The 13,004-nt window shown below is 48.5% G+C and overlaps 1 protein-coding gene across 1 annotated transcript; it reads right to left on the reverse strand.

Moving 5' to 3' along the window:
- Positions 1 to 1,839: 1,839 nt before the first annotated feature.
- On the reverse strand, positions 1,840 to 12,853 carry MAPK13 (mitogen-activated protein kinase 13). Its single transcript, XM_059488169.1, has 12 exons — positions 11,316 to 12,853; positions 9,003 to 9,132; positions 8,595 to 8,653; positions 7,471 to 7,579; positions 6,450 to 6,479; positions 5,987 to 6,034; positions 4,956 to 5,070; positions 4,526 to 4,597; positions 3,971 to 4,050; positions 3,480 to 3,558; positions 2,433 to 2,609; positions 1,840 to 2,129 (listed from the first exon to the last, which is right to left on the reverse strand). Exons 1-12 carry the CDS (start codon positions 11,432 to 11,434, stop codon positions 2,050 to 2,052), a joined length of 1,098 nt encoding a protein of 365 aa, XP_059344152.1. The 5' UTR covers positions 11,435 to 12,853; the 3' UTR covers positions 1,840 to 2,049.
- Between the last annotated feature and the right edge of the window lie 151 nt (positions 12,854 to 13,004).

Raw genomic sequence — 13,004 nt, forward strand, 5'->3', positions numbered from 1 at the left:
CAGAGCACCTGCTCCCCACATTTGTTGGGGTATTGGGTAATCCTGCACAGTGTTCTGTCACTGTATGGGGTTGGTGGGTGAATGAATGAAACCAGAGCATGGAGCCCACACAGCAGCTGTTGGGATTGCTCTTGCAATTTCAGAGCATTCAGGGTAAGGGTAAACCTACTGAGAAACCCAGTCCCTGGAACTGGGTGTATACTCAGCAGAAAGATTGATGCTGAAGAGCCTTTGTGCAATCCCTAAAACAAGTGAGGCTGGTGTTTGCAGAATCTCTGTACCCCACTTGGCTATGCTCACAATTGTTCTTCACACATCTATTTGTATCACATGTCCCCAGTGCCTCTTCATGCTTGTCCTCTGCTCAGACAGACAATTCCCAAAGGGCATTTTAAATTGTTCTTTACAACTATCCAAGTCCCTTTTCAACTACCAGCAGACTGCTCAGTACATTCCTTTGTTGTGAAGATGTTTTCTCCCTCAGCCATCATTACTGAGACAGAAGACTCTTCAGGTCTACCTCTCTCCCCTTTTGAAGGAGGGCAAGATGATTAAAAAATACCCAGCATTCCCATTTAGTGGTTCCTAAATTCTGTCTGAATCTGGCCTTAACAGATGACTTTGACTTTAGAGATTACATTCTGCATAAGAAAACATTGAACTTCCAGGGAATTGAGGACACATCACAACAGTTTTGTCCTTACCTAAGAGAGGACTGGAGCAAAGGCCTTGTACATGACCCAGACAGATATGAGCCAAGAGAAACCTCACCTTATCACCATGGACCATGTGTGCAGCTGCAGCAGGCAAACATCAACACCATCCTATCAAAAAGCTGCAGTCACTGCAGGGTTATCCCCAGTGCTGCATGCCATGAGCTGCAGCAGGGAGGCAGCCAAGCAACATGACATCACTGTCCAGTTCCCAGTGGAGAAGAGAGATCAGAAAATTCTGGAAATGTAGTTTTTCCTTACTTGTAGTCTGTACAGCAAAACTGAGCATTACTTAAGAAGAAAATTAGAGAGTACTGAAAACAAACAACCTGGCTAAACCAAACCAAAATAAGTCAGCAGCTAACAGAAGGGGCGGGGGGGAGTTTAAAATTACTGTATGTATTATTGAGGTCAAATACTTTTCTCTAGTCCTGGGGACTCTGTGCTCTGAGCTCTGATACAGAGCAGGCACTTGGTGCATATCCCTTGGGATGGACTTTGGAATGATTGCCTGAGCTTGCCTGATCACCCTGGGGAAGAAGGCGTTGCAGTCCAAAGGTGTTATCACAACGAGCAGCTGTGCCTGCAATATCAAGTGACTGTATTGATAAGCTGTGGATCTGCAGATGCTCCAGTTTCAGCACAGGCTGGAAAATGTCCTGCAGATCCATATTCAAAGCCATTTGTGCAGCTGCCTGGGACTCCCAGTCTGTCACTGTGGAAGTGGCCTTGAATTCCCAGGGTGAGTTTGCTGCCTGCTGTGAGGAGGAGACAGCACTGATCAAATCCCAGGGAATTAAATAAGCAGGGGAAACACAAAAATAAAAAAAAAGAGGCAGTGGCTCTTCGGAGGGGAAGCAGCTGAGCAGAATTGTGTGTATAGGATGAGAGGATGAGTTTGTAGCTGCTCTGAACACAAGCTGATCCCTTGGTGCCCTGGAGCTGACACTGTCCCAGCAGCCTTGCTCTGCTGGGTGCTCTGTGACTGCTCAGGGAAGGGCATCCATAATTAATATACTAAACTCTGTGCTTGAAAAGACTAATGAGAAAGAATGAAATTCCTCCTCTCTCAAGTGGACAAATACAGGGGAAAAAAAAAAGGAAACAACAGGTCAAATTCTCTCACTTAAAGTTTCAACAAGAATATATTTGTCTTTTATGTCGAAAACTGTCTGGGGTGCTTCCCCTTTAGAAGAACAAAGTCCAGTGCCCACAGCACGGTGTCATCCTTTTGCTGGCACATAGAGAGAGGTCCCACAGGCCACCAGCAGCACAGTGTGGAATGAATGTGATGTCATCAGGGAGAACTGAGTCCCAGCCACAGCTGCACCCGTCGCTATAAGGACATCCCACTTCTCTTCTTTGAATCCTTCCGTGCAATGGGACTGAAGGTCAAGATCTCCTTGTAAATGTGCTCTTGAAAAGCAGAACAAAATAACCATTAATGTGTGATTTTAGAGGACACAAATAAAAGTTGGAGTGTTGGATGTGCAGGAAAAGGCATTCAGTGGCAGCTGAAAGAGACAAAGGAGAGAGACAAAAAAGTCTGCCTGGAGAGCTGGAGGGATCTTTGCTGGATGGATAAAAGCAAGAGATCTGAGCCCTACCATTGAGGCATCAGCAGGCAATCACAGCTTTACTCAGCATCTGTACAGGAAAGAAAGAGGGGTAGGAGGGTCCCATGCTAGACAGGAACCTCAAAGAAAATCAAGTTCTTACTTTTCCACTCCTCTATGGAAAGCTTTTCATGTTCCAGAGAATCATCATAGGAGTGTTGTGCCTCTGTCTCCTCCTCGATATCTCGGAACTGGTCGAAGTAGGGGTGAGCCAAGGCCTGTGTTGCTGTGAGGCGCTTTTCCACATCCAGCTGCAACATCTTGTCAAGCAGGTCCACAGCTGTGGAGGAAGGGAACAGGGCTAGGCAAGGTGCAGGGGAGCACAGGCAGCCTGTGCATGAGCCCTGCCAGTGTGGCACTGCTATTTCCAGTGTTTCACCTCCACACCTGAACAATGAAGAGAATCCTCAACCTGGCCAGGGCAGCGAGGGGCTCCCACCAGTGGAGATGCAAAGTCTGCCCAACAAGAGCCTCAGGGAGCTCTTACTAACAGAAGTTAAATTGTGCAGAAATAACAAATTAGACCCGAATAAGCCTTGCTGCACAGATTGGGCTGCAGAAACATGAGGAGTAAGCCAGGAACCTCAAGATATTTCTCAGGTCTAATAATTTGCTTTCATTCAGAGCCCTGCATCTCAAAGGAGTCTTAACATGAGTATCTGTATAGAAACCTATAGATCCTTGGTAAAGAGGAGGGCAGGAAACTCAGATGCTGACTGGTCTGTCAGCCTCATTCCCACTTGGTTTTAACATTTCAAGACTTTCTTCCATTCAGTTTCTAGAAGAGTTTTGCTTGCTCTCACCTCTAACCTACCTGGGAAGAGAACTCTTTCTAAGAGATTAATTTTTACCCTGAAAATTTCACAGCAGCTGTCTGTTAAATATTGCTAGATCCAGGTTCTACACTGTACTTATTAATTTTTTTTTAAAGTAGTAAATGGCCAAGAACAGCAGAACATCACCATTGTAATGCCAATAAAAGATAATTCTGCTTTTAACTGATGTATATTTTCCCTGAGGAAGGGCACAAACTGCAAGGGGAAAAAGTAGCAATAAATTATGAGAAGAAGAAATAAAGTTGAGGCTGTGGCAGTCAGCTTGCCTCCTTTCCAGCTGTGAAAACTCATGAGAAATGCTGGAGATTACTTACCCAGAGGATTTGCTTTAGGGAAAAGCACAGACAAGTCCTTCTTGGGGATTTTAGGAAGGGACTTGATATAACTCTTTGCCTGAAAGAGCAAGGAAAGCACAGTTACTGCACGTGGACAGGTGTGAAATACAGCTCTCAGTCTCAGCAAATGAAGAGAAGAGCAAAGCATCCCACATGTCCCATTTCAGCAAACAGTTCACAAGGAACTCTTTTTATTGGTCAAAACAGAGAAATCCTTCTGTTTTAAGAGCCAAGCAGGAGAACAGAGAAGATTGGTGATTTGGGAGGCCCTGCCAAACACAGCAGCCATTCCCAACACAGCAGCAGGTCCATCAGATGTGCCACCAGCACAGAGAAATGCCTTCCTTGCCTGGGGAAAAGGACATTTCCCTGCTGCTGCAGAGGCAGCACCTCTCCCATGCCAAACACAAGTCAACCTCACCCCCTGACACCTCTGCCAGCAGCACCCAAATCCACAGGAACCTCCTTACCGCTTTGTCCTCCAGCTTCTCCAAGAAGTCCTCTCCTGGATGCCCTGTTACTTTCAGGATCTGGGTCAGTTGATCCAGGTCTGGCAAGCTGTGTTAAAGATCACCTTTGAGGAGCAAACCCCCACCCCAGCTCAGCCTGCAGGAGTATGATTAGCTCATGATACAAACCCACCACAGTCACACAAGTAGAGATTCATTAGACGGGCAAAAAGAGCTCCAAGCCTTTCTTCCTGGAATGACATTTCCATCAAGATCATTTTTCTGGCACAACCACGCCAGGACACACATCCATGGGCTTGGAAGGATGTGCAGAGCTTTGGGAATGGAGCTACGGCCACACAAGCTTGAACAGCGGATGAAGAACCATGCCACCACAGAGGTGCATTTCTGAGGTCCCCTTCTGTTTTCCTCCCCAAACAGATTGGTCCTTGTGATTACCTCCTGATAAACCAGTCTGACACCTGTTTTTCTCAGTAACCTCATTCATAAAAACCCTTCCAGACACACTAAGAATTATTTCTCTGCTGAGGCAAAAGGTTTAGCTTGAAAGGATACAGTCTTTTCCTTTAAAGAGTGTTTTCCCAGTCAGCATTTCTGCCATGATACAGCCAATAGACCAGATATCCACTGTTCAGAGAGAAAAAGGGGGAAGGGGGGAAAGGAAGAAAAGAAAAATTAAAAACAAAAATTAGAAATGGAGCAGTGGTTTCTGGGGCTGTCACTTTTGCTGTTGCTTGCAGCAAACACTGATTCAATTTTCACTCCCACCCTCCTCTGTTCTTTCTCTGCTGCTAAAATCTCAGCTTTCATAATTTCCTGCAAGCAGCAGCTCTGGGAGTTGTGCAACACCTCTGAGACCTGCTCTGCTCCAGGGAACACTGATGATGAAAAGGAGGAAAAACAACTGGACTATTCAGTGAGATTTGAGCCAGCAGGATCCCCCAGCTCATCACCAGGGAGTCACAGGCTGGGCAGGGCTGCTCACCTGTCTGGTTGTAATGCATCCAGTTCAGGATGACCTCTGGGGCTCTGTACCACCGTGTCACCACGTAGCCAGTCATCTCAGCATCAGCCTGCCTGGCCAAGCCAAAATCCAGGATCTGCAGTGCCAAAGGAAGAATAAGGAGAAGGGAGGGCAGGAGAGAAAAGAGAAATCCTATGGGCAAGTGAGACTCGGCTTCCAAGAGAAAATGGAGTAGCTCCAATCAGGTAATAACAAAGCTCCAACTACACCACAGATACCCATGGAACGGTTCAAAGAATTTACATATCTTAATTCCACTGTAAATTAAAAGCCAGCTGCAAACCATGTTGTCACAAAAAGACCCTTCTGAAAGGATCAGTGCTTTGTGCTCCCTGGAAGGTCACTGCCTTTCTTGAAGCTTAAGTTTTACTCAATGTGCTTTATTGGAGTTGGTCTGTGACCTGGTGGAGAAGGCGTGCTCCCAGGTCACCACAACTCACCCTTTCCTATAAGGACACCTTGCAGGTGACACAGCTTGGCCTCTCCCTCAATGCTGAAGATGAACAAGCTTGACCCAACCTTTATGGGCAGCAGAGCCACTCCCTGAAATATACATTACAGAAATGCATGCTAGAGCACCACAGCAGCCAGCAGCAAGCAAACCTTCAGAGCAACCCTGAAATGACTTTGTCTGGAATGACAACCACAGTGTCCATGAGAACCAAAGGGCAACTGCAGCTGAATGCAGCTACCCTTCGGGGACCATTCACCTGCTGCAGGTATTGCTCAGCAGTGCTGAATTTCTCCAGGAAGTCATTACACACTGCCATCCACGAGGATTACAGTGACAGAAGGCTCATTTGAGGTCTTGTGTCCTGATTCAGCAAGTGACATCAGCAGGGGAGCATTTCCCACTGCTGCATCTGCCAAGGAACACAACGCCTGGAATGGAGGCTCAGGAGGAAAGGGGAAACGTGACAGTGCCAATTTCCTGCTGGCAGAGCAGTTCCTCCAGGAGCTCATGTGCTGCAAAGTGCTGCTTTGCCACCTACCTTCAGCTGGCAGTCCTCATTCACAGCCAGGTTACTTGGCTTCAGGTCCTGCAACAGACAGGAGCAGAAAAATTGGATGTTTCAACTGCAATACATCAACACAACTTCCTCTTGATGGGGTCCCATAACACCCCAGGTTCAATATCAAATCAGTAAATGACTGAATAAACACCATGCCTGCTATATTAGATTACTATTTTATTCTTTTCTGAAACAGTTTTAATTCAAAAAGCATCATAAAATGCTTCTCAGCTCATCAGAAAATACAGCATTTTCTCAAAATGCTGCAGGAATTAGTAATCCAAATATATATGGGGTTTTGGTAGGATGGAAAAGAGAGCAGACAGGATGGAAATTAGAGCAGACAGTGCTATTAATGAAAGGATGGTTAGGAATTTGTTAACTTTATGACTATGTTGTGTTTCTCAGACAAAAATCAGAATAAGAGCACACATGAACTTACCCTGTGGACGATGCCAGCTGAATGAATGTACTGCAATAAAAAGAGGAGCCACAATGTGATCACCAGCAAAATTTTCTGTTCTCCAGCAAACAAACAAGAGCTACAAACAAGAACTTGCTGAGAACAAACTCTGCAGCCTTCTACAGGTCCTTGGTCCCTAGGACAGCAGTTTGAAAAGACATTTCTGCCCCAAATTACTGACAGTATTTACAGTACTATTGCCAGTCTGAAGAAGATGCACAGAGCAGAAGAGGAGGGATGAAGCAATAGCTCCTCAGAGCAAGTACAACAGCTTCAAACTATCGAAGTTATCAAGGTTACAGCAGATGACATGACAACATGGTTATTCTGGGTGTTAAAAAAATAATCTCAGCCCAAAACCATAAAATTGCAAAACTGACTTCAGAGTTTTTAGCATACCAGCATAACCCTTTATTTAAACTCGAGGTAGCAGACCTGGGGAGAGGTGTGATTGAGGTGATCCCATTGATGCCTGTAAGCCACTGATGTGACTCCAGGTGAAGGGTGTGAGAGGACAGCTGGAAAACTCTGTCTCTACATCCCAGAGTTTGCAAGGATTGCTGTCAGCTCCCTCAAAGCCAGTTACAGAAACATATTCCTCCCTTATGCTCCTGAATAGGAAATCATCCCCTCTGTCCTCTCCCCTGGGAGCCTCTGTGACAGGTTCAAGGAGCTCCTGCTGCTGCCAGTCTCTCCCTCTCTATGCAGAGTTGTGCTGAGGGTTTGGGCAAGGCAAAGAGAGAAGCAAGTGCTGCCCTGGAGAAACCATCCCAAGGCCTGTGGCTGCTGATTACTTTGATACCTGATGTAAGCAAACACTCATTTTATTGATGTGTGCTAGACCAGGAATGGTTCAACAGCCAATTCCTGTTCTGAGGGGACGCCATAAACTCCCCACATCCTCCTGTACAGTACTGGAGGGGAGTTTAGTTAGGGTCAACCCAGAGGTGACACGCAGAGGAGACACAGGGAGTCACTAAACTCCTCCAGACCCACCTACCTTCAGCCCTTTCAGCATTTGGTAGACCAGGTACTGGATCTTTTCATCACTGAATTCATGTCCCATGATCTTTTGTAAATCTGTCCGCATGTATGGCATCACCAGGTAGCTAAAAGGCAGTAAGACAAGGCCCTGAGTCTGGAAGAAAAATGCAGGGGACCAGGCTAGCCTTGTTCTCACTTGGTTTGGTTTTTATGGCTGTGTAAGGAAGATGAGTTGTTGTGACTGTTCCTGGCTAACTAGCACATCCTGCAGAGGAGTTGGAATTTCAACCTGTTCTGAAAATTGCTCTTTCTCCTCCTTGGAAATCAAATAGCTGATATCAAGTAAGAACAAGGATCTTCAGGATCCTGAATTAGTTTAGACCTCAAGTGAAGTTCAATTTTGGACAGGCTTTCACCACCCAAGAGCTGAAACATCTCACACAGCACAGCAGCTGCATTGGCTCCCAAATTTGTCATTGTAGAGTTCTCCAGCCCTGCCTCATAAGACAAGATCCAGCTTCCTTCAGTAGCTGCCTGCTGAGGCTGCTAATGAATTGGTGGTCTTCCTGCAGGAACTGCTCTGAGAACCTTCACATGCTCTTCCTGCAGGCTGCTAACCTCAGCCATCAGCCAAACCCCAAAGCCAGGCACACTGCTCATCTGCAGTGATGGGGAAGGAAAAAGGACTTGTCCAATGTGATCATGAACACGGAGGGAAAATGCCAAAAAATCAATTGAGAAGAGCCAGAATCAAGAGAAGAAGGACAGATCTTCCAAATTCTAAGTTTAATTGCCCTGAGGCTTCATGAACAATACTATTCCCATTCTGAGTGCAGCCCCTTAGCTCAGCATGGGTCACCCTCTGTGTGATGCACCATGGAATGTAACACATCCTCATTGCACAGCTTGGTCTGTGCTGCTGTGGTGTCCCAGCTGGGAGCAGGGTGGGATCTGTTTACGTGTTCTGGGTGTGTCAGCCATGGCAGCTGAGGTGTGCTCTTGGTTCTCTGCATTATTTGGGGATGCTTGGATTCTAGTCTGGTCCCTTTGCACCCCAACCCTCTCTGTTATGCTGCTGCTAAGACACAGTTGTCTTGGAAAATAATTAAGTCTACACAGAGCAAACAAGTCCAGACTTACAAGTCCTGGAACCCCTGGTAGGAGGCAGTGGAGGTGAAGACATCAAGCAGCCCAATGACCTGAGGAAGGAGAGCCCACATTTAAATCTGGAAAACAATTGCTGTGCACATGGCACTCATCAACTCTCCACTGGCACATGCAAGTGGGTGAACACAGAAAATTCCACCTGAGGAACCCAGGGCCTCCTCACTGGTGCTGCATAAATGTTTTCCCTCTTACTAACACCCGGGCTCACCCATTACACGCCTGCTCCATCCTGGGCACAGCAAACAGGTCACAGGTAAACCCTGAGACAGCCTGCCCATACCAAATGTCAATTAAAACACAGGTGATGCACCAAAAGGATTTGCTCCCAGGAGCAAGGAAACACCTCTTGTGTCAGCAGGAAGAGGAGAAATGAGCACTCACGTTGTCATGCTGCATGTGCTTCAGCAGCATCAGCTCTCTGTAGGCTCTCTTGGCAAAGATCTCTGACTGGAATGGGCGGCACAGCTTCTTGATGGCCACTTTCTCCCCCGTCTTCTTGTCTATGGCTGAACTGCAGCAGGCAAAGAAAAAACCATTCTGGTGTCAGTAGAATGTTTGAACAAATTCTGCAACCCCACAGGTCACCTCCTAGAGAAGAGTTGGTTCCTGTGCTTGCAGAAGGACAGCAGAGAAAGGTCCTTTGAGGAGCTCAGTGGAGCTCTGCACACAGAGCCCTGTGTGGCTTTGGGCAGCCTGTGCTCTTTGGGGGATGAGGTGGGACACCAAGAAAAGCACAAGTGGCTCATCTTTATTCCCTTCAACCTGCAGAAATGAGCTGGAGGTAACAGAGCTGAGAGAAGAGGGAAACACAGATGGTTAAAGGTCAGAATTAGTTCTAACTCTGCCTTCTCCTTCCTTAATGCATGGAGATAAGGGAATAAAGATATGGCAATTTCTGCTTTGCCATCTGCTTGGAGGGTGTTGTATTTTAGGGCAGGCCAGCTGCCTTCACTGTATTCTGGAGCAAAGACTGTGGATGTCACATGTTGAAAATGCTGCTGCAATTAATCCTGATGTGTTCAGAATCCTTGATTACATATTTGCTTCTGTGTAAGAGCAGGTCTGGCTGACATGAGACTCTTCTCTGGAGCTGATGAAAACCTGGTACAGCAGCCATTGCTGCAGGCATTATTTTGCTGTGTTGTTCCTGCTGGTCACATTGGCTGCTTGCAACTGGACACAGCAATCCTGTGACAGCTCCTCTCCCTCTGGAGGCTCCTTGCTCAGATTGCCAAGGAGGGAAGGGAGGTCCTCAGAGAGCTGAAATTCAGGGTTCTCAGTGGTGTTTTCCAGAGATATCTCAGCCCTTCCCTGACCCCTCTCAAGAGGCAAACATGAAAAAAAAGATTTCTCAGCTGCTCAAGAAGGTGTAAAAGCTGCTGCTGCAGAACGCTGCAATAGGAAAATTTCCCAGCAAATCCCAGCAGAGGACAGCAAATCCTAACTCCACATTTCTGCCTCAGCTTTGTACAGCAATCAGCATCGAGCCCTCCCTGCTGAGCTCTGTCCATTCAAAACCACCATCCACACCCGGGCTGCTTCAACCTCCCTTCTTGAGAGCTCCAGAGTTTTACAGGGACCAGGAAAGATTTCTTTTGATGTTTGGTTTTTTTCGGCTGGGCAAGGAAACTTGAAAGGATTTCTCTCTTTTTTTTTTTTTTTTATTTTTTGTCCTGTCTTTATTTTTCTTCCTGATTTTCTCTGTGATAAAAATCAGAGAACACTGTACAAATATAAATTAAAAGTCAAGTCTAATCCTGCCTGATTTTGCAGGACTTACTTAAGAATCTAAGAGGTATAAACACATGTAGGCAGCCAAGTGAGTGCCCCTCTGTAAATTGGAAGCTGGAGGAAAAGGACAAAACCTGGACACCAGGGTTTCAGGATTAGTGCCAGTGGCAGGCCAGACTTTGCCCAACACCTATGAAAACAGACACACCTTTTTCTTTTTTTTTTTTTTTTTCATTTATTTTTAGCTCAGCATGTTATGAAATAAGGGCTCTGTTCAGATACTATCAATGGACTGTTTCATATTTAACCTTTCAGGGTTGCCCATCTCTGGCTCATCAGTGCAAACCCAGCAATTTCTGCCTTGTGCTTGCTCTTGCTTCAGGCATCTTTGCCTGGTTGAATAATTAACAGCAGCTCCTGCTGCTCTCTTGTAGGCTGGGGTTTATCATCAGCCATGAAGGAAGTCCTGTCTGTTAGTGATCCTGGTTTGCGATAATTTCTATCCACTTTATGATTTCAAACTGGAAACTGTGTCAGGGTGGGGGTTGCATTGTCCATCTGCTTCAGCTGCCTGGGACTGAGCAGCAAGGACACCCTGTTCCAGCTCCCACCTCTGGAAATCACAAATCACAGACAAATCTCTTCCAGACATTCAGGTATTCCCCCGCCTCCTGCCTGTGCTACCAGAGCAAGCAAGAGTCCACAGCAGCTCAAAACCTGCCCGACCCCAGTGCCGGGGTGCTCGGCAGCCCCGGCACCCCTGCCCTGTCCCCTCTCTGCCCACCCTGGGGCATTCTCTTCAGGCGAGCGAGCGTCCAGCTGGACAGGACACAACCTGTCCCCATCCCACATGCAAATGGCCTTCCTTAATGGAGGGGTTCTGCCAAGCGCCTCCTCATTCCCCCCGGCCCGGAACTCCCAGCGCCCCCAGCCCCGGGGCGCTGCGAGCGGGACCCCACTCACCAGACGGAGCCGTAGGCCCCGGAGCCCAGCGGGTGCAGGTTTGTGTATCTCCTGGGCAGCTCCCAGAGCGTGTTGTTCACCTCCTGTCTGTAAAAGCCTCTTCTCCTTGCGATGTTCATCGCCCGGCGGGTGTGGGACAGCCACCCCCCCAGAGTAGTGGAGTGCGGGAGGGCTGCTGAGGTGAGAGCGGGGCAGGGAGGCTTCCTGCGCTGCTGGGAAAGGCTCTAGCGAGTTTCCTTCTCTGTTTTCAGCTGTTGCGAGCGTGAAGGGACATGTCTTTGGGCCCTCCTCCCTCCGCCTCCACATTGGCAGAGGTGAGGCATCAGGTTTCCTGACACGCCTCGGTGCTGTACAGGTGCCTCTGGGCTCTGCTGCAGGAGGGGAGCAGCCGGCCCCGCTCGGGCACGCCTCTGGCAGCCCCTGTCATGCACAGCTCCCGCTCTGCTGCTCCATCAGCCCGGAAATATCCTCACGGGGCTCGGCAGGGGCTGTGAAATCCCTCCTCCAAACAAGGGGATGAGTAAGGACTGGCCGAGCCGGGGAATCCGAGGGACAAGCCGCAGACACACCGCGTCAGGCACGCAGGGGATGCTCTCGAAGCCGACGGACAGCTCGTGACAAAGGACACCACGGGATCACAGCGATGGCGATTTTCTCCCGAGCCCGGCTTCCCAGCAGCGTGGGGAGGTGCTGGAAGTGGGCTGAGGCTCTCCAAGTGACTGCTGCGAGCGGTTCCAGGAGCAGCTGAGGGATGGGAACAGCCCCGGCACGGTTTGTACCCCAGGCTTTGCTGGGCGCGGTTTCAGCTCTCAGCCCTTCCTGGCTCCTCTCGGACAAAGCAAAGCCCGTGCTCTCCGCCGTGTCTGTGACCCACCAGCCCACCAGGACCATTCCTGGTGAGCAGAGAGCACCTCAGCATTTCTCCCCAGCACCAGGAAGCTCAGGTGGGGCTCCCACACAGGAGGTGCATCCTCCCCGCTCCCAAAGGAAGTGACTAAGCCGAGCCTTACCAAGCCAGCCTAGCTGCTTGCAAGTGTTCTACCCCAGCAGCCCTCCACCCGGCCCAGAGCCTTGGCTCCTTCCATACAGGGCACCTGCAAAGGTGTCCCTACAGGAAAAGTACAACTGGGGGCAGGGAAAATTCACTGTGCCTGCTTTATGTGCAACTACTGCATTGGCCCTTATGCTCTGCAGGCAGCCCAGCAGAGCCTGCTGTTCACAAACACGGACAAGGCACCATGGCAGTATCTGTGTAATCAGCCCTGGCTGCAGCAGCACAGCCTGGAAATAATCCACAGCTTGGCTGGGTCTATAAAAAAACTCTTGCTCACACCTGTGAGCAAAGAGGTGTCACAGCAAAGGCTCCTGGTCCTTAAGCAAACATGTAACTCCTGGGTTATTTGATGAACACAGCCCTTGCTCAGCTGCTGCTGTGCACACAATCAGCAGCCAATTAGGGAGCCCTGAATAGCTGGGGCAGGTCTGGGTGTACTGAGATGAGTTAACTCCAGTGACCAAGTCAAACAGGAAACTTCAGATTGGTGGAAAAAGGGACAAGAAGCCCCATGGCAGCAGAGTCAGCCTCCAGTCACCTTGTCCCCTCCCAGCCATCACACCCAGGATCCCCCACAGCACAGCAGAGAAATTCACACCATGCTAAAAACTCAACACTTCAGTGCAAGAGGTTTC

The sequence above is a fragment of the Ammospiza nelsoni genome, chromosome 23 (assembly GCF_027579445.1).
Source record: "Ammospiza nelsoni isolate bAmmNel1 chromosome 23, bAmmNel1.pri, whole genome shotgun sequence".
In the NCBI taxonomy this organism is placed as follows: Eukaryota; Metazoa; Chordata; class Aves; order Passeriformes; family Passerellidae; genus Ammospiza; species Ammospiza nelsoni.